At 36.6% G+C, this 22,700-nt stretch overlaps 3 protein-coding genes across 4 annotated transcripts; 1 reads left to right on the top strand and 2 right to left on the bottom strand.

Annotated features, from left to right (window-relative positions):
- Positions 1–8,008: 8,008 nt before the first annotated feature.
- On the bottom strand, positions 8,009–12,353 carry LOC125207521 (cellulose synthase-like protein D2). The gene is made up of 4 exons (XM_048106901.1): positions 12,228–12,353; positions 10,909–11,830; positions 10,011–10,818; positions 8,009–9,930 (listed from the first exon to the last, which is right to left on the bottom strand). Exons 2-4 carry the CDS (start codon positions 11,778–11,780, stop codon positions 8,170–8,172), a joined length of 3,441 nt encoding a protein of 1,146 aa, XP_047962858.1. The 5' UTR covers positions 11,781–11,830; positions 12,228–12,353; the 3' UTR covers positions 8,009–8,169.
- A 1,412-nt stretch (positions 12,354–13,765) lies between these two features.
- On the bottom strand, positions 13,766–16,775 carry LOC125208326 (TOM1-like protein 1). The gene is made up of 4 exons (XM_048107909.1): positions 16,705–16,775; positions 15,782–16,350; positions 14,817–15,047; positions 13,766–14,448 (listed from the first exon to the last, which is right to left on the bottom strand). Exons 2-4 carry the CDS (start codon positions 16,298–16,300, stop codon positions 14,035–14,037), a joined length of 1,164 nt encoding a protein of 387 aa, XP_047963866.1. The 5' UTR covers positions 16,301–16,350; positions 16,705–16,775; the 3' UTR covers positions 13,766–14,034.
- A 2,799-nt stretch (positions 16,776–19,574) lies between these two features.
- On the top strand, positions 19,575–22,517 carry LOC125204137 (syntaxin-22-like). 2 transcript variants are annotated; one of them, XM_048102700.1, is made up of 8 exons: positions 19,576–20,021; positions 20,301–20,394; positions 21,225–21,364; positions 21,563–21,634; positions 21,742–21,896; positions 21,967–22,067; positions 22,195–22,242; positions 22,352–22,517. In XM_048102700.1, the coding sequence occupies exons 1-8, from the start codon at positions 19,834–19,836 to the stop codon at positions 22,403–22,405; spliced, it is 852 nt and encodes a 283-aa protein (XP_047958657.1). In that variant the 5' UTR covers positions 19,576–19,833; the 3' UTR covers positions 22,406–22,517. The 2 variants fall into 2 exon arrangements, with proteins under 2 accessions (XP_047958658.1, XP_047958657.1); XM_048102701.1 differs by lacking the exon at positions 22,195–22,242 and having other exon boundaries at positions 19,575–20,021.
- Positions 22,518–22,700: the final 183 nt, after the last annotated feature.

The following is a 22,700-nucleotide window of genomic DNA, read 5'->3' as shown; positions in this document are numbered from 1 at the left end:
TTCTAGTAGAATAGAAAAAGAAGTCGATTTATTGATGGAACATTGAACGTCTCCAAAGTGCAAGACTTGATCGAGACACTAAGTTACAAAGAGACTCGGATGAGTCAATCATCCAAATGTGTGCTAATTTTAACATTTTGAATATGTAATGAAAAAATTCTAATACTGAAATCATGCATAGTAATGAGTATAGTACGCTATAACAATACTGAAATCATGCATAGTAATGAGTATAGTACGCTATAACTATATGATATTTTTGCCGTTGATATGAATAGGAAAAATACTATAATGTTTGACTTCGATGTGTTCTTAATCATAGCAAACTAGCCAGTGATAACGTTGATAAATCATGTATTATTGGCGCCGGTACGTAATAAAATTTTAAATTTCCCCAGCTCTTGCAATAAAAATTGGTAGATGTGGTCGTGCATATATATCGATTTAACAAGTATGGGTGCAAATCTCGTGTCAGGAAATTAATTTCATAGGAATTGAAAATGCAAAGACGTGTAATATGTGACTAGTATAAAATATATTATTGGAAGACAGAAGGTGGAAACTAATACGTTGGACCGTTTAGTATAATAATGGAGGCATTATTTGCATGTTAGATGTATCATATCAAAATAGATTTTGACATTTCCAGAAATACACCATACTTTGGTAATTTCATAATTGTCATTAGAATTAGAATCGTTATATTTTAATTTTTTAATGCATAATCTATAAATTAGTTTGAGAAATATAATAATGTTAAGTTGAATTTTAAAAATAACTAATTAATAATTGTCCATAGTTATGATAGTTATTTATCCCCAAAAAATCTACTGTATCAAATTTCCCATATATTTTGTCTCTAATTATGGTAGTCATTGTCCATAGTTATGATAGTTATTTATCCCCAAAAAATCTACTTTATCAAATTTTCCATATATTTTGTCTCTAATTATGGTAGTCATTAAATCTCTTAAAACTTTCAATTTTCATAATTTTGTAATTAATAATATTAATGAATATTTTGAGATTGAGTAGTGATATAGGGCAAGTGCTCATTGAGTACATAACTAGAGAACAAATCACAACCACAAGATCAAAAAAATCAAGGGCTAGTATTAACACATGTAATTTTTGAATTTGAAAGAGAAATCACTTCACTCTATCACATATTTACTTCACTATAAGAAGGCGGGGGTATAATGGACATTTCACAAATAAAAATAGGGTTAACATTTGAATTAATTTCTCATTTGCAGAATTCATCTCCCGCCATCACTCCTCTTCCCGTCTTCTCTTCCATTCTCGAAATTTTGTCGCTGCAATCGCTGCCGTCTTCCCGTCGCTGCAATCTGTCGTCAAACAGGTGGATTCAAATCAGAAATTTTTTTCAAAATGTGAGTTGTTTAACTGGTTTCTTCAACTGATTTATATTTCTCATTCCGATTTCAATCCATTTCTTTAATACAGTAAAACTCTGATTAACAAGCATTCACTGATGTTTTTGAGTTTCGAAGCTTTTCGTTAAATTAAACGACTATTGTTTCATTGATTCTATTTCTCCTTTTTTTCCCTCTGGTTTTTCTGTCTGCGTCAATCGAACTGCATCTTCTGATTCTTAAGTTGAATTATTTACCGGCATATCGGATGATGAATCATTGAATCTAGGGTTTCTGATCGGAACATGCTTAGAGTGAAGTATTCTAATGTTAGAGTGAAGTGTTTGTCATCCATGCTTATAGTGCTTTGTTTTTCCATTTCAGTGAAGTAAAACATGATTAAAGTGAAGTATTCTAGTGTAGAGTGAAGTGTTTGTGATCCATGCTTATAGTGTTTTGTTTTTCCATTTCAGTGAAGTAAAACTTGCTTAGAGTGAAATATTCTAGTGTTAGAGTGAAATGTTTGTCATCCATGCTTATAGTGCTTTTTTTTTCATTTCAGTGACGTAAAACATGATTAAAGTGAAGTATTCTAGTGTTAGAGTGAAGTGTTTGTGATCCATGCTTATAGTGCTTTGTTTTTCCATTTCAGTGAAGTAAAACTTGCTTAGAGTGAAGTATTCCATGGTTAGAGTGAAGTGTTTGTGATCCTTGCTTATAGTGAACTATTTTTTCATCTCAGTGAAGTAAAACGTGCATAGAGTGAAGTATTCTAGTGTTAGAGTGAAATTGTTTGTCATCCATGCTTATAGTGCTTTGTTTTTCCATTTCAGTGAAGTAAAACATGATTAAAGTGAAGTATTCTAGTGTTAGAGTGAAGTGTTTGTCATCCATGCTTATAGTGCTTTGTTTTTCCATTTCAGTGAAGTAAAACATGATTAAAGTGAAGTATTCTAGTGTTAGAGTGAAGTGTTTGTGATCCATGCTTATAGTGCTTTGTTTTTCCATTTCAGTGAAGTAAAACTTGCTTAGAGTGAAGTATTCTAGTGTTAGAGTGAAGTGTTTGTGATCCATGCTTATAGTGCTTTGTTTTTCCATTTCAGTGAAGTAAAACTTGCTTAGAGTGAAGTATTCCATGGTTAGAGTGAAGTGTTTGTGATCCTTGCTTATAGTGAACTATTTTTTCATCTCAGTGAAGTAAAACGTGCATAGAGTGAAGTATTTCATGCTTAGAGTGAAGTGTTTATGATCTTTGCTTATAGTGGACTATTTTTTCATCTCAATGAAGTAAAACGTGTATAGGGTGAAGTATTTCATGGTTAGAGTGAAGTGTTTGTGATCCTTGCTTAAAGTGCACTATTTTTTCATCTCAGTGAAGTAAAACGTGCATAGAGTGAAGTATTCCATGGTTAGAGTGAAGTGTTTGTGATCCATGCTTATTGTGCACTATTTTTTAATTTCAGTGAAGTAAAAATGTGCATAGAGTGAAGTATTTCATGATTAGAGTGTATAGAGCTTAAAGTGAACTAATAAATGTTAAGAGTGAAGTGTTCTACCTTTGCAGTGATTCAGTTTATGCTTAGAGTGAAGTATACGATGTATGTCTTACAGTGTTTCGTGTTTTCTTATTTCAGTGAAGTGAATAGACCTTAGAGTGAAGTATACTATGGTGAGCGGGAACAAGATTGGAAATGTATTGCCTAAAAGAAACAGCAAGGAAATATCCAAAGGCTAAGAGTAAAGAATTGCAGCGCATTAATGTTGTTGGAAACAAACCATGAGTCATTGAATATCTTGACGACAACATCAAAACATTATCGAGAATGTAGCAACAACATGGAGATAGATGTGGAAAAATGATTGTAAACTTCAAGCGTTCATGACCATTTGTATGAAACTGATATAGTTCATAATATATGTCATTTAGTTCAATATAAAGCTCATCATTTTCAATTAAATTCAATATTATGTTAGACTATATACTTCCTGTAGAGCATATTTGCATCACTATAAAACATATTTACTTCACTGTAATTCACTGTAAAATTATTATACTTCACTATAAGCATATAATAGTTCACTATATGCACAATATACTTCATTGTAGTGAAAAAAATAATAAACTATAAGGCATGTTCAATTTACTTCACTTTATGCTCAATATACTTCACTATATGCACAATATACTTCACTTTATGTCCAATCTATTTAGTTCACGTATGAATACTTGTTAATTATTTAACAAAATATAGTTCACAACTTAAAATTGTAATCTGATAAGTTTTGGTACGAAGTGAACAACTATAGTAGTGAACCAAAAAAAAATACGCAGTGAACTATACATATGTAAGAAGTGAACAAAAAACAAGTTTGCAACAAAATAAAACTCACGTACATAACATGTACGCATTGAACTAAAAACCAGTAAAAAGTGAATTAAAAATAAGCTGACAATGAAATAAAACTCACGTTTAGTAGACTAAAATATGTTCACAGTGAACTAAAAATAAGTAAGAAGTGAACTAAAAATATGATGTTTAATATTTCAGCGAAGAATATAATTTACAGTGTACAATTTTTTCATTTCAGTGAAGTATATTGAGCATATAGTGATGTATATTGTGTTTATAGTGAAATATATTCTGCATCCCTTATAATGTACCCTTTTTTCATTTCAGTGAAGTATATTTTTTATATAGCAATGTATATTATGATTATAGTGAAGTATATTTTGCATGCCTTATAATGTACCGTTTTTTCATTTCAATAAAGTATATTGTTCATATAGTGAAGTATATTCTCATATAGTGAAGTATATTCTCATCTAGTGAAGTATATTCCTAAACCCTGAACACTGCGCCCAAACTTTTATCTCTCTCTCTCACAACAGCAACGCCTCTTTTCTCTTTCGCCTGGTCGCGGAGGACCACCGCCGTCACCGGCGTGTGGTGATGCGGGCGTCTCCCTCCTCTTTCCCCGACTGCCCTCTCTCTCACTCTATCACTATTTCTCTCTCGACCTCAACGCAGGCCTAGTCGACACCGTCACCGTCGTCGGTGAGCGGCAGCGCACGGTGTTGGTCTCCTGCCTCATTGCGAATCAGAGGCGAAGCTTGGCTGTGGCATTTGAGCCAGCCGCCGGTACGCCATCCTGTCCTTCTTGCTTCAGCCATTGGATGATGCCCGCCGTCAGTCCCGACTCCAGACGTCGCGATTCGACCGGGAAGTGACGTCGCGATCAAACGTGAACGAATTTGGACAGGAAGCTGAATTTGGTTTAGAAATCACGCAACACAATTCACGTTAATTTTGCGAACAAATTTGGTGAAGATTGGAAGAAATCGGCGCTTGAATTCTGGAGGAATCTACGCTTGAATTTTGGAAGAAATTGCACTTTGAATTTGGGAGAAATCGTTGCTTGAGTTTGAGATGTTGACATTCAATTTCCAAAAATACCCTTGGGCTATTATTTTTAACAAAAATCTGAAAATTTGTTTAACCTTTAAGATTAAATTAGAGTAACAAGATGTGTGGCTGAGATTTATTCTCTAGTTATACACTTAAAATTAGTTAGATCTTGATCACTCCTCTTTTGAGATATAAATCATAAATGGGTCGTCTTCTACTGAGTTTATCATCTTAATCCCAAATTGAGAATATGGACCCTTTGATCCAAAAATCAAAGGCTGAGATTGAATAAAAAAAATATCAATAGACTGAATTAACAATCTCAACGAATGGGTAAAATGGACAATTTACATAAAATTAAGCGCGCAGGTTTTGATTTCATTTCTCAAACCATTCACTCCACCTTCAACAACCACACCACTCACTCCATTTTCTCTCACAATCTCGTCGTCGTTCAAAACTAGATTCACTATTCCAAAACACATATCTCTCACTCAAACACAGAAGAACAGCTCGAAAACTACCCTTCTTCTCCAAAGAAAAGCTTGACTTAGGGCAGATTCACAAATTTGAAGAAAAACGACGGTAAATATGAAACTTAAACTTCGCAATTTGTTTTGAACTTGCTAAAATTTCAACAGAAACGAAACTAAAGAAACGGAAAAGGCAAAACGTGGAGAGAAGCCAGAAAAGTAGAAGAAAAAAGTAGGAAAACAGAAAGAGAAGGTAGGAAAACATAGGATGAAGAAAGAAATTATAAAGGCAGAAAAAGAAAAAGACGAGGAGGAAACAGAAACATTGAACCTAAAGAAGACAACCATTCTCAATATTACTATTTGGAACTCTCAATAATTCGTACAATATATAATTTCTCAACATTACTATTTGGTGTTCTCAATAATTCGTATATAATTTCTCAACATTACTATTTGAAATTCTCGATAATTGGCCTATACACATTCTCGTATAGCTGTGAATAACAAAATAATATCAACACAACATTGAAACAATACCAAATCATGTAGTACTTCTTAATATTTTGTAGATGAGTTACGATAATTCTCAATACTGACAAAAGGAACACTCACATAACATGTCCAAAATGATATAGGTAATGCCATTAGTATTTCTAAATACAAAAATATTCAATGGAAACAGTCACAAAAAAAGTTCACTTATAATCCTCCAAAGCTCCTATTGTTTTTCCCAATTTGCAATAAGTTCTTCCACATCAACCTTGGCAAATTTGTTGCATTCAGTCAGATGGTGTTTTGCTTTCTCCTTCACCAACGCGCAGTTGCAATTGAATGTAGACGTCACTAGAGTTTACAATATTTGGCACGTAAGATTCTAGAGTCTTCGATCCTCTAATTGGAGTCCTGTTTGCCAATCTTTGAACTTTTTTCCCTTGTACGTCTCCATCAGGTTACAGAAATCAATAATAAAGAACAGAACATCAATAAATTACATTTGAAAATATCAACACACAACATAAAACATACTCCCTTCGTCCGCCACTAGGAGTCTCGGTCCCTTTTGCACACTCGTTTTGTAAAAATGATAATAAATAGTTAATGTGGGGAAATGGTAAAGTAAGAGAGAGAATAACTTAGATAAGACTCTTGTCAACATTATTCTTTCTCTTACTTTATCATTTCTCCACCTTTAACTATTTATTTTCATTTTTACAAAATGAGTGCGCAAAAATGACCGGGACTCCTAATGGTGGACGGAGGGAGTACAAATTAAAACTAAGAAACAGAGAATAAGAATAAAAAACAGAGGAAACAACATATGAATAAAACTGACAGAATAATAATCAAATAAACTGAGATAAAAAAACACTAAAACTAGTACTAATCAATGAAAAAACTACTAAAAACATAAACATGTATCGGAACATGAACATCAGAATCAAAAAATTACTAACGAATATATGAAACAACAGCTCGAATAAAAATAGAAACTTCAAATACAAAAATTGAGAAGATGCATATCGAATGATTCAAAATTAAAACATAAAAGCATAATTATTAACACATACCTGCCATTATTGAACAAAGACAAGCAAAATAGCTTCGAAAAGGAGACAATCGTGATAGGTTGATGAGATCGGCAGAAATTGACAAGCAAAATAGCTTCAAAAGGAAGAAAATCGCGATACGTGAAGACTGAATTTGATGAGATCGGCAGATATTGAACAGCGAGAATCGATTCCTCCAATTTATAATCGCTTGATTTAGAAAATATGAATTTGGAAAGAAATCTCCGAGATTTGAAGACTAATTTGATGATACGAAGAAGAGAAGAGAAATTTTAGGGTGGAGAGAGATTTTAGGAAAAGAAATCTGAGCGGGAATTAGAGTATTGGCATGCAAATGGACTAAAATACCCTTTTAATATTATTTAAACTAATAAAAGGAATAAAATATTCCAAATCTAGGCTAAATCAAGCCCTTGGATTAGAAGAATGGACGGTTATGAAGAAGTTTTAATTTGAGATTAGCAACTAGTTATCAAATAATCATGTCGCATAAATCATATATGTATACAATATTTCAGACTATTTTCTATATTGATTTTCCATTCATCTTTATCGTTTGCGCTTTATATTGGCTTGCACTTTATATTGGCATAAATGATTGTACTGACATTCAGGAATACTTAACGTCTCAACCCATATCAATATCAGCATCTATGAATATCCAGACAACTCTTCATGAATATAGACATACAACATGAAATTCATCAATTCACCGATTGCGCTAACAACTAGGAACAATAAATGCTAGTAATATACTCCCTTCGACGGAGGACCGAGTATATGGTACTGCATGCTTAATAGTTAATACAATAATCTCTTATCCCGTATAGTAATTAAGTGATTAATCATTTGATTAATATGATGAGCATGTCCCAATGCAGGCTCAGCGACTCAGTCAACGCCGTGACACCTAACAGAATTTCCTATATATAACGTTGCTGAGGAAGAAACGGCGTTACTGACCGGGGATCATGGCGGTGGCGAAGAGGCTTCTGTCATTGGGCATCAAGAACATGATGTAACAGCTTCATTCATCTCGCATGAGGCGTGATTCTAGGTGTTTATGAGATGTCGAATAGTTGAACATTTGTTTCGTTTTAGGCTCACCAGATTAATTAAGATGCAATGAAAAAATAAGAAACAAAATTAAAATTATTAAAAAAAAAAGAAGATGAGGAATATATCATAGATCACCAAAAAACTGATTCTTAAATCCATCAACAACTTGTTCATTTCATGAAGAGTTGATGCATACATCTAAATCAAAGCAAACAATAACAAATAAAAGAATGGAACCATGTGTGCTTCTTTCTCTGTGCAGTGTAGTGTAGTTTATAAATGGCTATGGAAACTGGAAAGAGCCACCAATCTGGTTAGTCCCTGCAGGGGGGTTTATGGCCACCCAAAGCAGAGATATGGTGATAGCAATGAGCCCGGACCACACGTATACGATCGTGGGCGTTCTCCCCCGTCTCCCCATCAGCCCTTTAGCAAATGGGTAGAGATGCGCCAGCACCCAAAAGCTGAAGAAAACTCCCCCCAACAGCCTGCTCCACTGCGGTATCACGCTGTATATAGTTCTGCTTATCCCCACTGCTATGGCAATCAGGTTCACCATTATGATCACAATTGGCGGGATCATCAGCGACGTCCACTTCACCACGTACAGGTCAGCGAACTCGTCTTCCTCATCATCTCCTCCTGATTTCGACGTTAGAGTGAACGATATCTCGACTCCTGCGAAGATCTTCAGCAGCCCTTGGAACACTGCAGCCAAGTGTGCACTAGTCCCTCCGATAAGCCAGAACTGCTCGTTTCTCCACCACTCTTCGAGCTCGATCCCCGACCACTTTACCTCCAGCACGGCCAGCGCGCACAGCGTGACCGTGATGATGAGGAGGTAGATCAGGAAGGTCACGTTCAGCGTCTGAACGATGAACTGGCCCGAGAAGAGGGAGAGCGCCGGGAGGAAGCAGTAGACGATCAGGAAGATGGATGTGAAAGGGTAGATTCCTACATTGAGGTATGCAATCCTCTGCAATGCCTTCATTTTCGATGTTGCTAGCAAGGCGTTGTTCCGGGAGAAGAAGATCTCAACTGATCCCGTGGCCCAGCGGAGGACCTGGTGGAGCCGGTCCGTCAGGTTGATGGGGGCAGTCCCACGGAAGGCGTCGCGTTTCGTTACACAGTAAACTGACTTCCATCCCCTATTGTGCATCCGGTACCCTGTCACAACGTCTTCCGTGACAGAGCCGTAGATCCAGCCCACTCGCTGACCCCATTCTGTCTTGTCCTCGTACCAGCACGAGATCACACTTATTGCCTCTGCTACAGTTGAGGCATCGAGGAGGTCACGGGGGATGGTTAGGGCGCCAGGAGGGCGCCCATTCTTCACGGATGGATGGTCAGCTAACGGGCGGCCTTGGTACTCAGCCACCGGGATGGAGTCGATGAGTACATTTGAGTTTCCAAACATCTTTGGATCAAGGGAGAGGTTCATCTCTTCATCGTCAGAGTAATCCCCCATTCTCAACGACTTGTTCTCCTCCGGTGTATGAGCCACAGAGGAGTGCTTCCTGCGTCGGCCACAGCACGAGCTGAAGAAGCTCGGGCTGTGCTCCTTAGTACGGGGCGGATCAAAGCCATAAAGGGCAGTCCGCCTGAAGAGGCACCCCGTTCCAACATAGACCGGACCTTGTAACCCGTCTAGCGCTCGCATGTTTCCATCAAAAAACACGGTGTTTCTGTTGGCGTAACGATCAGATGGATCAATGCCCTCGAATCTTTGTGGGAATTGGACGTAGCAGATTCTGTCGCCGCCTCTATCCATCATGAAACACATACCTTCCCTCATGGCTTGGGAGTTATAGATGTAGTGATCACAGTCGAGGTTGAGAATGAACGCACCATTAGACATGATTGCTGAAGCTCGAACCAGAGCATTCATAGCACCCGCCTTCTTGTTGTGGTCGTATCCAGGCCGCTTCTCACGTGAGACGTAGACGAGCATGGGAAGGCGAATGTCAACGTTAGTCAGGTCATTCAACCTGTACTCCTCACCATCCCCACAAAGTAGCTCATCACTTGGAGGTTTCAACATCACCTATCATCACCAAGAAAAACAGTTTAACAATTTCACAATCACAACTCACTCGTTTCACTTATATAAGCATGGATATATACCTGTATTATCCCAGCATGATCGCCCTTGGTGTGCTCGGGGGTAGGATTCAACCAAGTGCCAGGCCAATGTGTTCCATCTGCCATCCATGTAGCTTTCTTGATCTTGACAACCTCGAGGGGCTCGTCTTCCTTCTTCATCCTCTGCTCCTTCATAACCTGAAGTTCTTCCCTAGCATGATAGGCATCAGAGCGACGACGGATGGAGTCTGGCAGGCCGTTGATTCGGACCTTAAACTCGTCGTACTCGCGCTTCACTCGTCTCCGGTCTTTGACAAAGTCCTTGAGGATCTTGTTCTTGTACGGGTCCTTCTTCAGATTGAAGTAAGACTCAGGATTCCGCGGCTCAATGTTGTGCTTGCGACAGAAGGGAACCCATATATTTGCAAAACTCGCTGCTTCCGCCATGGCCTCAAACGTCAGAAGCGCCCCTCCGTCGTCAGAGACATAACAAGCAAGCTTTTCCACAGGATAATCAGCTGCTAATATGGACAAAATGGTGTTGGCGGTGACAAGAGGTGGCTCCTTCTCTGGATCTGCTGTCGAGACAAAAATATCGATGCCTGGGAGGTCAGACTTCCCCGTGGGATTGCTTGGATCACGTGTCTCGAATTTCTCCTTCAATACATTGAGATCAGTAGCACGGTTTATAGGGCATAGCTTTGGTAGTTGGTCAAGAATCCAAGAAAATGCAAACCATATCTCACAAACTATAGACATCCCCCACAGCCACACTGCATCGGTGTTGGGATGCCCGATTCTCCATGTCAAGAAAAGCGCGAGAACAACCATTCGGACAGCCACCAGAAGCCTGCAAGGACAGAACAAGCAGAGTCTTTCATATCCTCATAAGCAATTGTTATAAGAATTTATACACTAAGAAAAAGAGAGAGAGATGTACCGATAAGGGCTTATGACAGCTGCGGGAATCTTCAGCTTTCGTGTAAGCGGCCTCCACGGTTTGTTCATCAGCTCAGGAGGCTCGTACGTGTCGCCTTCTTTACCATTATCAAAGCCACTCCCATCAGGCCATATAGCATTGCCATAACCATACGTACCCTTGGTCTCAAACAGCCACCTGTTGTGATCAAACTCCCCAGTCTGGCTCTTCATCAGCAGCGACGACTTTGTTGACTTCACCAACGACAGCCTCCTCTCCATCTTCTTCGACCTCCCACCCGGCCCAGGCAGCTGAGGCAGAGACCTCCAGTTCTCCATCGCTTCATCCAGATCCGTAGTCTTGTACTGGTCCTTGCACCCGGGGCACGTCCCCTCCCCTGTCTTGAGCACGTCTATGTAGCAGTCCCGGCATATCTTGAAATCACACTCGCACGGGAGAATGTCATCCCCCTTCTCATCACACATGGCCTTCCCATCACAGCCGTTGATTGCACAAGATGATCCCTTGACACCGGCCATCTGTGGATGGTTAACGTCCGAGTCAATGACTTTATCCATCAAATGCGCCCTCGTTATGCTGTTGAACCCGCCCGTGAAGAGCGAGTTGGAAACGTACTGCTCCTCCACCTTCTGTGCAACAGGCTGGTTATCCGGGGTCGGAGGCATCTGCACCGTGTAGTTGAGGAAGTCACTGCTGCCAAGCTCGCTGTCGAGATCATCCCTCGAGTAGCTCACATACCTCCCGGAGGAAGTCCTTCGTGCAAACGTGACACGAGTTTGTGGAGGCAATGGAGGCTTGTTGTTGTTCGGGTCCAGCACATCAGATACAGCTGATAGATCTGATCTGCTTGTTTCAAATGGTTTTGATGCCATTTCAGCACCAAAACCTTGCCACTTCAAAAAAAAGGGGGTGAAGTTTGAGCCTGCAATAAACATATGTTGTGTTCATAGATTAATTAATTGGATAAGGTAAATGTTGTGAAACCGAATGTGGGAACCAACAATAATTGAGCCTATGGTTTTATAAGGGTATAACAGAAGTGAATGCAGAATTAAATTCAACCAAAACTATTAATCACATAAGAAATTAAAAAGTGGTGCTAAATTTAAGGTGGAACCAGAGCGTCTCAAAGCAACTCGAAATCCATTAGCATCAATACTGTTGTTAAACAAAAATCAAATGCAAGAGAATTGGCAGTCAGTCAAAACAGCATAAATTTTAGCAAGATAAACCCATTTCAAAACCCCATACTAAATCCTTAATGATCTTTATGCACAGATATTTGTATCGAAAAAGGAGAATTGTGATGAAGATCATACCTCAGACGACAGACAGGGTGAGGACAAAGGAAAGGAATGAATTGTGTGTGTGTGAAGAAGTTGGGTTGTTATAAACATGCGTGTAATAGAATGAGGCAGAAACGAATCCGCGTTTTGCGCAGAGTTGACAACCCGGATTCTGCTGTACAAAACTCCTCTCTTTTTAGTACTACTTCTCTTCAATATGCATTCTTTTTTTTTCTTTTTTTTTGGTAAATTTGTTTTGTTTTTTTTAGTTGGACTTAAAAGTAAAAAAGACAGAGGAAGGGAATAAATGATTAATTTTTCAATACTTGTGTTTTTCTTAAACTTTAGTGTATCCCTAGCTTTTTTAATTAAATGATACTCCATAACTCACCAATTGTTGATCGTCAATTTTAGATGAAAGAGTTAAATATGGATCAAAATATATTTAAGATCAGAAACTATCATAATAGTATGTAGAAATATTTTAGTGTTGATAGAATTTCATAAGTTTTTTCCATTTTTTGTTCATTTTTCCTACATTCGGGCCGTAGCTCTTAATTATCCGTTTTGCTGCTATATTGAAAGTAATCAATCTCATAATATTAAACATACTATATTAATTTTGTAAAGAAATACAATTAAAAGTAATAATGGATGTATGATCCGATGAACACCATAATGGTGTGATGCTGAATAATTCTCTAATAATTTCATTTAAAAAACTTAACTATCGCATTGGGCTTTTAAGATAAGATCGAATTTATAAATTTAATTAATAAATTTTAATGCACATTTATAGAGTAGCCGCATTCCATAATTTGAGTGAAACACGATAGCATCATTACCATCACTTGCGGCGGCAGTGGTTAAGTCTCAATTAAACCGAAATCAGCGGAAAGACAAACCATCAAATATTTTCCACTTTTTATCCTATGTCAAAAGGGATTTTATTCATATAACTTAAAATTATGATTTTGAACAAGATTTAGTTTATACTAGGGAGGGTGTATTCGTGGATCGTGAACCAAGGATTCGCCATTACGAAAATAAATATGGTAGCTTAGCAGTTAATACTATACTATTATTTTCTCGGTGGTAGAACACGTAATGAAAATACCTAATACCACTATTAATGCGAATCGTAGTCCCGAATGGTAATAAATTAATCTTCGACGTGGAGACTCGTTCTTCATCACGTTTGTATTTTTGTGAGAGTGCATTATAGATGCACACAACTAAGCAATAGGAAGATTGAGATATAGTGCATGTCACGTCCATTTTCTCCTCTCACCAAAACATGCCAACATCCCCCTAACTTGTCTACACATTCAATATTTTATAATGTTAAAATCTAGAATCAAGGAAATCCGATATTCTCCCACTCCTACCAATCATTTGTTTCCACATATATAGATTCACATCTGTTAAAGCATATTCCTCTCTCTCTCTCTCTCTCTCTCTCTCTCTCTCTCACACACACACACACACACACAATACCAACAATACGACCCCAAAAGGCACCAACAATGAAACCACCACCATAGGGCATGAGGTGTTTAATGAAACCAATGTTAAGTTAATGAAGATGTTCCAAGCAAAAATTTCTCACTCGGTGAGATCTTGAGACATCAATAAATAGGCAATGAACGTTCTAAAACATCAACAGGGTCCAGTTTCGGAATCGAAACAAGGTAAGATAGATGCAAAGAAATGAATTTGTTTCTTCCTCTAGTTATGATCTAAAATAAGTTAAGAAGAGGAAGGAAAAAAAATGAAAGAATGTTGACACTGACCGAGAGTAAGAGCGTAAGAAGCCTTGTGATATCGAGTGCTCATGCATTCAATGAGCAACTGGATCATCTTTTGTAGGCTGCTTTTCCTTTGGGGCTTCTGATGAATTACCAGATGTATTTGCAAAAATCTTGTTATCAAGATCATCCATCAAGTTGATGCTCCTTCCACGGGCTCCACTCTGATCATTGTGTTGTTTTCTGATCAAAGCTTCCTCTTCCCCCGCACCAGGAAAATCATCAGGTTCGACAGCCACAGGTACCAGGTTTGGCTGTGGTGGTTTCTGAGGCGCCACCACAGGTTTTTTCATGTCTTCATATTTGGATAAAACTTTTTGAATCTCGTCATTCACATTCAGTGCTTCAAATAGCAGCGCCTCATTATCACCCGCAGATTCAATAATCATCTGAACACTGTACTGAGACTCACGACATTGCCTTGACAGGGTGATGGTTACGTCATCCTGCATAAGAAATAAAAAAGATAATACCAAGAGGCAGAAAATGGTTATAATGCCAATTTTCCATTAAAGTGGCCAACAGATGTATCAACCTAGATCAAGCTAATTGCTGCATGCTATCTGTAATACATCAATATACTGAAACTGCCACTACTGATAAATTTATTAACAAAGTTGATGAGGCCCATTTTGGTCCCTTGAAATAACACCACATGCATAACGAGTCCATGATCAAAATGAATGCACTTAAAACAATAGTAATGTTATAGATAGTTCGACAAGCTCTTACCTACAACCAAAAGAAGAACATTAAAACTGTAAACATAGATACAGACTAAGAGATATATCAGGTTCAAAATCAGTAGCAATACCTGAAGAATATCTTCCAGTGGGGATGATGACAAAACAGAGTTCAGAAGCTCTATACTATTTCTTGCCACATTGAATGCTTCCTTCGTTTGTTCAGCTGAAAATCTTTGCGCAGGGATTTCATTACGAAGTTCTAGGGAATCAGGAGCTGCCACTGACCTTGGAGGAGTAACTAAATTACCGAGATTCTCAATATCGCGAGGAGGGAACCGTATGCCCCTTGCTATCAAACCCTGTCATGGTAGGAAATGTAATAAAAAGCAAACAGGAGAATCAGAAGTTGAATACGTCTGAAAATCAACATTCATGAACATGTTTTCCCTCACTACTGGTAACATCTGAAAGTGATTTGAAGAGACCATAATTCCTCAAGCCAGATGAATAAGTCTTAGCAATCTATCATCAATCACTGACATAAACGATATATTAAAAAAAGCTACTGTTGCTCCAATTACTGACATTCTTATATATGTGAGGGAAATATTATTACAACCAGTACATGTCTAAGTTTCTATTTTAGCAACAAGTCAGTATAAAAGATCACATCTATTACTACTTGATTTAGGAAATCCATACGTAAGTGCGGAGAATGTAAGCAAAAGTAAAATGAAGTTTTTATTCAGTGCCATGTAAGCAGAAAACTAACTGAACAATTATAATGATACCAAAAAGACCTACCTGACATATACAAGAAACACTACTCGTAGTACAAACGCACATTGTGTTATATTTGAAAATTTATATCAGTGTAAGACTAAACTTAAAAAAATATACTCCTATCAGGTACCATGAAAGCATAGAACTCAAACTAATCACTTGATATTCTAAAGCCATTCATTAACATGTTTCTGCTGGTAGTATTATAAAATAGGTTGAAAGTCCAGAATAGAATACAGCACAAAAGGAAACAAGTGTGAAGGAAATTTGATGAATAAATAAATCAGGCATATCCAAACTGCAGGATTACCTTGTAAGTCTCTTTATAAACAGGCAAATAACGCAACTCATGCGAAGACTGCCCCCACGATTCAATCAATAACAAAACCTTGTTCCGGTTATTGGCCACAGTCAGAGGGTCATCGATCAACTTCACCATCTCATCAAGCACCCTCTCAGCCGCAACCTCAGAGAATGCCCTATCGCAGTTCTTCACGAAGGTCTCAAGCAGCACCAGAGTCAAGTACTGAACCCTGGGGATCTTGCACATAAATCTTTTCTTTATGCCCCTAATGAACTCCACACTGTTCACCCTGCCACTGCTGATCATGTCGCAGAGTTCGAGATTCGTGGCCCAGTCAGGCTCATCCAGAGTCTCAGCCGTGGCTTCCTCGATCAAACTGTCTGTCTGACTAGAACCTTGGAAAAATTCCTTCATTTTGAAACTCATTGAGCTCATTCGAGCAGTGAGCTTTTGCCCCACCTCAGACCCCCCAACCTTCAACCGCTCGCCTAATTGATTCACTTTGTCCTTCAAATTGTCACCCATTTTTGCATAAATTGCTCTCTACACCCTCAGATTCTTCAAATTTTTGAAATCTTATAAGAGAAAACATAGGAAAATCACATTTTGAATCACACAATAAAAAACCTTACAATTTTCCAAACCTCATATTTCTTTCAATAACAGGCAATGCTCGTATATTTGTATATAGAGTGAGAAACAAAGATAAATCAGACAACAACAAAAAATGACATTTCCAAAACTAAAACCAAAATATACTAAATTACAACAAATTATGAGATCTAGAAGAAGATAACCGTTCATGCTCGATTTTCAATGATACGTCAATAATGCTCAGAGTCTAGATTACACACGAATTAATGATCGATCATAACGACGATGAACAATTCAAAATGATTAAAAGAATTTAAACAGTTTTGATTCAGTACTTTGATATTGAAGGTCTGGACTCTGGACTGTGATCACTCAGTCTTCATCTCCTGAAAATTGTGCCTTCTAAGAGTACAACTAATAGATAAAATAATTTGAGTTTGATGGAAGATAGGAGTAAATACTCTGTGAAAAGTAAATTTCAATTAATATTCGAGCCAAATTATTTCACTGTATACGTATATTAAAGTTCTTATTTTTTTAATATATAATCCCTACGTTGATAGTATAAATGACACAGATTTTAATGTGAAATTAGTAAAGTAAAAGAGAAAGAAAAAAAAAATAAGAGAGAAGTAGTATCAATGAAATGTGGGATTCATATTATTAGTAGTTAGGTAGCAAGTGGGATTCTTTTATAAATTTAATCTATTTTCCATAGACAATAAAAAATGATAAATATGGTCTATTTTTTTATTTTTTTATAGACATAAGGAGTACTAAGTACTTTTACGTTGTTAGTCGTGAATATATGTTTGATAGTTTTGCCTTCTTGTCCTCAACATGCGAATTGGTGTATTTTATCTCAAATATAATCGCATAGTTAAATTTTAAGTATTAACTTACTTTTGGTTCAGTTAGTTAATTGCTTTTCCACTCCAGTTTATTGTGTTTGCTACATTAACTTAACAAACAAATTTAATTAAAAAATTGAAATAAATAAATGAATTTGTAAATAAATTATACTCCAGAGTACTATGACTTTTTTGCAAATATTAGGACGGAGTATTATTTTAAAAATATACTCCCTTCGTTTCATAGTAATAGAGTCATTTTGGTACGTAACGTTCCATAATAATAGAGTCATTTCCCTTTATAGTAAAAGTCAACACATTTTTCCACACCTACTTTACTATCTCTTACTTTTTTTTTTCTTTTCATCTCTCTATCTTTTTCATTTTCCACTTTATTTTCCATTTACTTAACCCACCTAACAATTTTTTTTTTAATCTTCGTGCCAAAAAGAAACGTCTCTATTTCTATGGAACGGATAGAGTAGTATTTAAGTTGCGCCTGTTTATGTATTAAAAATTTAGAACAAATCAAAATTGACATTCGCTTTTTTTTTAAGAAGTTAATTAATTTCCATAAAATGAACATGATTCATGCATGGGAATGGATTTCCTGTGGCAAAATCACATCAGGATATGCTATGGACAAAACGCGACTTTTTGGATATCAAACACAAGTATCTTCTTTCTTTGATTTTCTGTTAAGTATTCATTAGTTATGTTTTATGTTTTCTACTGCTTCCTCCGCCACATATTTTAACAAATGTAAAAGAAAGTTGGTGAAATTAAATAGTGGAACGTGAGTCCTATTTTTTCATATTAGTTTTATAATAAAATGCGAGTAGAAAAAATTTATTGAAATATGAGGCTAAATACTATTTATGGTACTTCAAAAATAAAAATATAGACAAAAGACAGAATCAAAATTTAGAAAAATATAGAGAAAGGCAAAATCAAAAGCGAAAGAATGTAAATGTTCTTCCAAAATATAAAAATATGCAAAGAAAAATGAAAGAAATAATGATTACATGCGTTTAATTATCAGAGCATCTACATCGAGTAAAAAATAAATAAAAGTGGATCTGAGCTTTTATTTATTTTTTACTCCATGCTCTTCCGCAGAAGCACAACACTTATGGATACTCTTTTGCAAAAGCACGACACTTATATCCATACTCTTCCACTAGAGCATGCTGAAGGGTGTCATCATTCTATTCTTCAATTTAAATAAAAACATTTCAATAATATAAAATATATTAAAAATACCCGAAATACGATTACAAATTATTAAAAAATAAAAAATTGCATAATTAAAATTCTAAAAATAAAAAATTACATAATTAAAATACTAAAAATTAAAAATTACATAATTAAATCCAAAAAATTGAGGTTGAGAGAGTTGTTTGGTATAGTGTGATTTTTTGTGTTGAAATGAAGGTATTTATAGATGAAAGTTTGAATTTTGGGATAAAAATAAATTAAAAGTGTGGAAAAAATGGATATATTTTATTCAGAAGTGGGAAAATATTTTTTTTATCAAATCTGATTTTTTCAAATTTTTTCGAATTAAAAAATAAAAAATAAATAATAAACCAACGGTCAATAAGAGCATGCCACGTCGGCTGCTCGTGCTCTTGCCGTTGGCACGGCGGTGCTCTTAGCTAAGAACAGGATCGTGCCGTCGGCACGGCGGGTGCTCTTGCATAAGAGCACCGATGCGGGTGCTCTCAAGAAGCTGAGTTTTGTTCCATGTCCATTCCCTGCAATATGCCTGCATATGCAATATGCCAGTTTTTAAATTATTTTAGATTAAAGTTCAATTTTGGTCACTTCCATTAGCCCTAAAAAAAAAATTGTTTCATACATTAAGTTTGTGATCTTTTTAGTCCCTAACATGTTATTTTGGTACCTTTTGGTTCCAAACATATTGGTTTGGTCTAAAATAACTATTTTCTGTTAAAATTAAAGATCACAATGTTTGATCAATTTAATAACTTAATTATAATCAACGACTAGAGTCCAATTTTGATCGCGTACATTTTTCGTAAAATTCTTTTCGGGTCCTATACATTAAGTTTGTGACCTTATTTGAAACCAAAATGTACCAAAATAATATATTAGTGATATGAGATCCGAATATAAGTAATTATCGAAAAATCATTAATATACTTTGTATTCGGAAACCCAATCATTGATACAAAAATTAGTTGATATAAATATAAATACTAGTATTATTTTGACCCAAAAATGTGTAAAAAATCTGGAACTGAATTTACCAGATCCTAAAACTCGTCTACTTAACTTTCTGTGGATTGAGTCATAAAATATTGGTATATATTTCATCCCCGTTTTCACGTTTCTTAAACACAAACAATTGGTGACGGCGCCAACAATCCAACTCCAACGCAACAACGCCCTTTGGTAACTCCGTACACGTCACACCGCCATCGTTTCCCCCTTTTATCATTTTCTCCGCCAATTTTCATTCGACTCTTTTCTTCATTTTTTTGATCAATTCAATTCCACCTTTTGACAAAACAACTTCTGCTTCCTCTTCATCATTAGCTACCAAATTGTGCTACTTGAGTTGGGAATTTTGACTACAATTTACCCAATATGAGTTTCGAGGACCTCGAATCGGGCCGGGCCTTGATTCCTCTGGCGGGGCCAAGGCACATTGAGCACGGCCCGTCTCGAGCCCTCGCCGCTGGCGTCTTCAGGATCAACACCGCCGTCGCGGGATATAAACGCCTCGTCAATTGCATCGGAGCTCCGAGAGACACCATCGACCTCCGTCATAATCTGTGAGTTCTGCTGCTAATTACTACCTTATCTCGACTTCTGGGTTTCTTTTTGGTTATTATCTGTTGTATTGATGATGCTGGGCAACAATCGAGAAGATCAATTCCTAATTTTATGTGTTCGATTGGAATTTCAATGGATAAAAGCGGAGAAACATGAAATTGTACTCCTATGTTATAAATTCCTTATTGGTTTGATTTTGAAGCTGCAATTAGGTCTTTCGCTAGCAATTTTTTTGGCTTTAGCTTCTAACACACGGGCGATTATGTTGTTGTTCGCAGCCGTAAAACTAGGTTACAGATTAGGGAGCTGGTGAAGGAGACTTCAGCAGAGCTTGATCGTGTCAGACAAACCTACAAGTATAACGAAGTCAATGTAAGTTGATCTCAATTGACTTTGATATCTGGATTTTGCTAGCAACCATTTCTTAGGAGTTTGGTGTTGCGTACATCCAAGTTGTTCTTGTGAGGAGTATGTACTTGTAGTACTAAGTAATCTAGTTTCCGGGTGCTTCAACTGCCTTCATCAAATACACTAACATTTCTTGGAAGAAACATTGCTTCAAAGATCTTAGGGAGAGTTAGTATCGATCCATTTTTGTTTTTCTTATCTTCCTCTCTAGCTTCATTCGGAAGGCATGCGATCCTATTGTTTTAGCGGGGACATTAAGCATCTCTGATGTGCACCTACAAGAAAATAAAAGAATGACATGTAATGGAGAAAGGTCGTTCTGTGTTATGATACAAGTAAAAAGTTTCTGTGTGTTGTTAGGTCACAATCTGAACCTATAGAAAAGGATCAACCATTACCTACCATACAAAGTCTATCTAAATAAGTAAAATTATGTAAACTTAATTACAAATAAACTCATTTTTTCAACAGGGCAAAAGTAAAAAACACAGTTAAATTGCTATAACAAAAAATGGCTGTAAAAAGAGTGGATTGTTTCTGGTTCTGTGGTGTATATGTCGAACTGAATTGTGAGCTATATGAGAGATGAATAATCTGGTAGTAGTTTTTCCGTGACTCGTATGAAACGAGACCAAATGGGACACCTACCTGTGTTTACTGAAGTACAGGTGCATCACCTGAAATGATTAATCTTTGAAAAGCGATTAATCTTTGAAAAACATAGGTGTGGATATTATCTACAGTCACACCAAGCCATACATTATTTACCAAGACAATATCTGTTTGTGTTCCAGGACAGCAAGAAAATTTCTGATGCTAAGCTTACAAAAGATTATGAATCTGTTCTGAAAGACTTTGAAAGGGCTCAGCTTCTTGCAGCAGAGAAGGAAAAGGCTTTTCCTCACCCCATTGCTAATAATACTCGTCAGCCGAGGTAAATTTATTGCAAAATGTCATTGTGCATTCTCTTTTGAATTGAAGGCAAATAGGAGAACTACTTTAAAGACATTTTTATGATGATACTCTGTTTCGCTGATGGTTTATTATAGAGGCTGAAGATCTCCTAAATTAACTATTCTGTTTAAGACAATTTTAACCGAGTTTTCTTTCTGCATTTGCAACATTATTGCAGCAATAGAGCCAGTGAGCTGGAGATAAGTTCTTTGAATCCCATGCAGGCGTCTCTGGTTAGAGAATCCAATAGGTAAGAATCCTATATTCTCAGCTGCCATTTCATTTTCAACTAAAAGAAAGCAAAAAAAGGTGAAATACCCTTGAGGTGTATCTGTAAATAATATGATTATCTTACAGACAGGTCATGCATATGGAAAATGAGATAGTTCTTAATGAAGCCATTATTGACGAAAGGGAGCAAGGCATCAGAGAAATTCAGAAGGAAATTGGTGAGGTCAATGAAATCTTCAGGGATCTGGCTCAGTTGGTTAGTGCACAAGGAGCTTTGATAGGTTGGTCAATGTTGTCTTCCAGCACTTCTTCCTATTTTTATGTGGTAACAGTCTGATATCCTTCTTCCAGGCGATATAAGCTCAAATATTGAAAGTTCCCATGCTGCAACCGGTGAAGGTGCTAACCAACTTGCTAAAGCATCCAAAACACAAAGATCTACATCATCTATGGTAATATTCTTCGTAAACTCCCTCTGCTTATTTGCAACTCGTTTCATCGGAAGATAAATATGCATCCATCTCCACCAAGGCAGAGACTTGATAGATCATCAATGTGATACTATGTTCTTTCTTGCAGACTTGTTTGATGCTGGTTATTGTGGGGATCATTCTGCTCATCGTAGTGGTTGTCGTTGTGTCATAATCCGTGTTTCAACAACATATATTCAATTCAAAGGCCATGAATGGTTCTAACACATGAAGATTAATCTACTCTCCCTTGCTGCTTCATACAGGATCGCTGCTTTGTTTACCGGCTGGTACAGATGAATTTTATTTCCTTTATGTAACTTTTTACCATGTACATAATTCTACCGGGGCATTTTTTTTGTCTAAAGGGAGAAGATAATATGCAAGTCTTTCCCATATATGGAGTACTACTACTCCTATTTCATATTCTAATTATTTGTTGCAGATTATAATCCTTGTTATTTTTCACTTTAACAATCTCAGCCATGGACAAGATATTCCAATATCATAGTATTGTTTTCAGTAGTCATAGCATCCTCCTCTTAATTAAAAACTAAATAAGAAATAATTATAAATCTATTTATAGTCTCCAAATTAAAGTGAGTATCTAATAAA

This window comes from Salvia hispanica, chromosome 2 (genome assembly GCF_023119035.1).
Source record: "Salvia hispanica cultivar TCC Black 2014 chromosome 2, UniMelb_Shisp_WGS_1.0, whole genome shotgun sequence".
NCBI lineage: Eukaryota > Viridiplantae > Streptophyta > Magnoliopsida > Lamiales > Lamiaceae > Salvia > Salvia hispanica.
Note: the sequence above shows the minus strand (reverse complement) of the source record. Positions and strands in the feature narration are given on the sequence as shown.

Coding starts and splice junctions, on each gene's coding strand:
- LOC125208326 (XM_048107909.1), bottom strand. CDS start 16,300: ATGGGTGACAATTTGAAGGACAAAGTGAATCAATTAGGCGAGCGGTTG. Junction 15,048..15,781: donor TTTATAAAGAGACTTACAAG/GTAATCCTGCAG, acceptor CTACCATGACAG/GGTTTGATAGCAAGGGGCAT. Junction 14,449..14,816: donor CACTGGAAGATATTCTTCAG/GTATTGCTACTG, acceptor TTTCTTATGCAG/GATGACGTAACCATCACCCT.
- LOC125204137 (XM_048102700.1), top strand. CDS start 19,834: ATGAGTTTCGAGGACCTCGAATCGGGCCGGGCCTTGATTCCTCTGGCG. Junction 21,635..21,741: donor CTGGTTAGAGAATCCAATAG/GTAAGAATCCTA, acceptor ATTATCTTACAG/ACAGGTCATGCATATGGAAA. Junction 22,068..22,194: donor AAAGATCTACATCATCTATG/GTAATATTCTTC, acceptor TCTTTCTTGCAG/ACTTGTTTGATGCTGGTTAT.
- LOC125207521 (XM_048106901.1), bottom strand. CDS start 11,780: ATGGCATCAAAACCATTTGAAACAAGCAGATCAGATCTATCAGCTGTA. Junction 10,819..10,908: donor GCTGTCATAAGCCCTTATCG/GTACATCTCTCT, acceptor CTGTCCTTGCAG/GCTTCTGGTGGCTGTCCGAA. Junction 9,931..10,010: donor ATCATGCTGGGATAATACAG/GTATATATCCAT, acceptor TGGTGATGATAG/GTGATGTTGAAACCTCCAAG.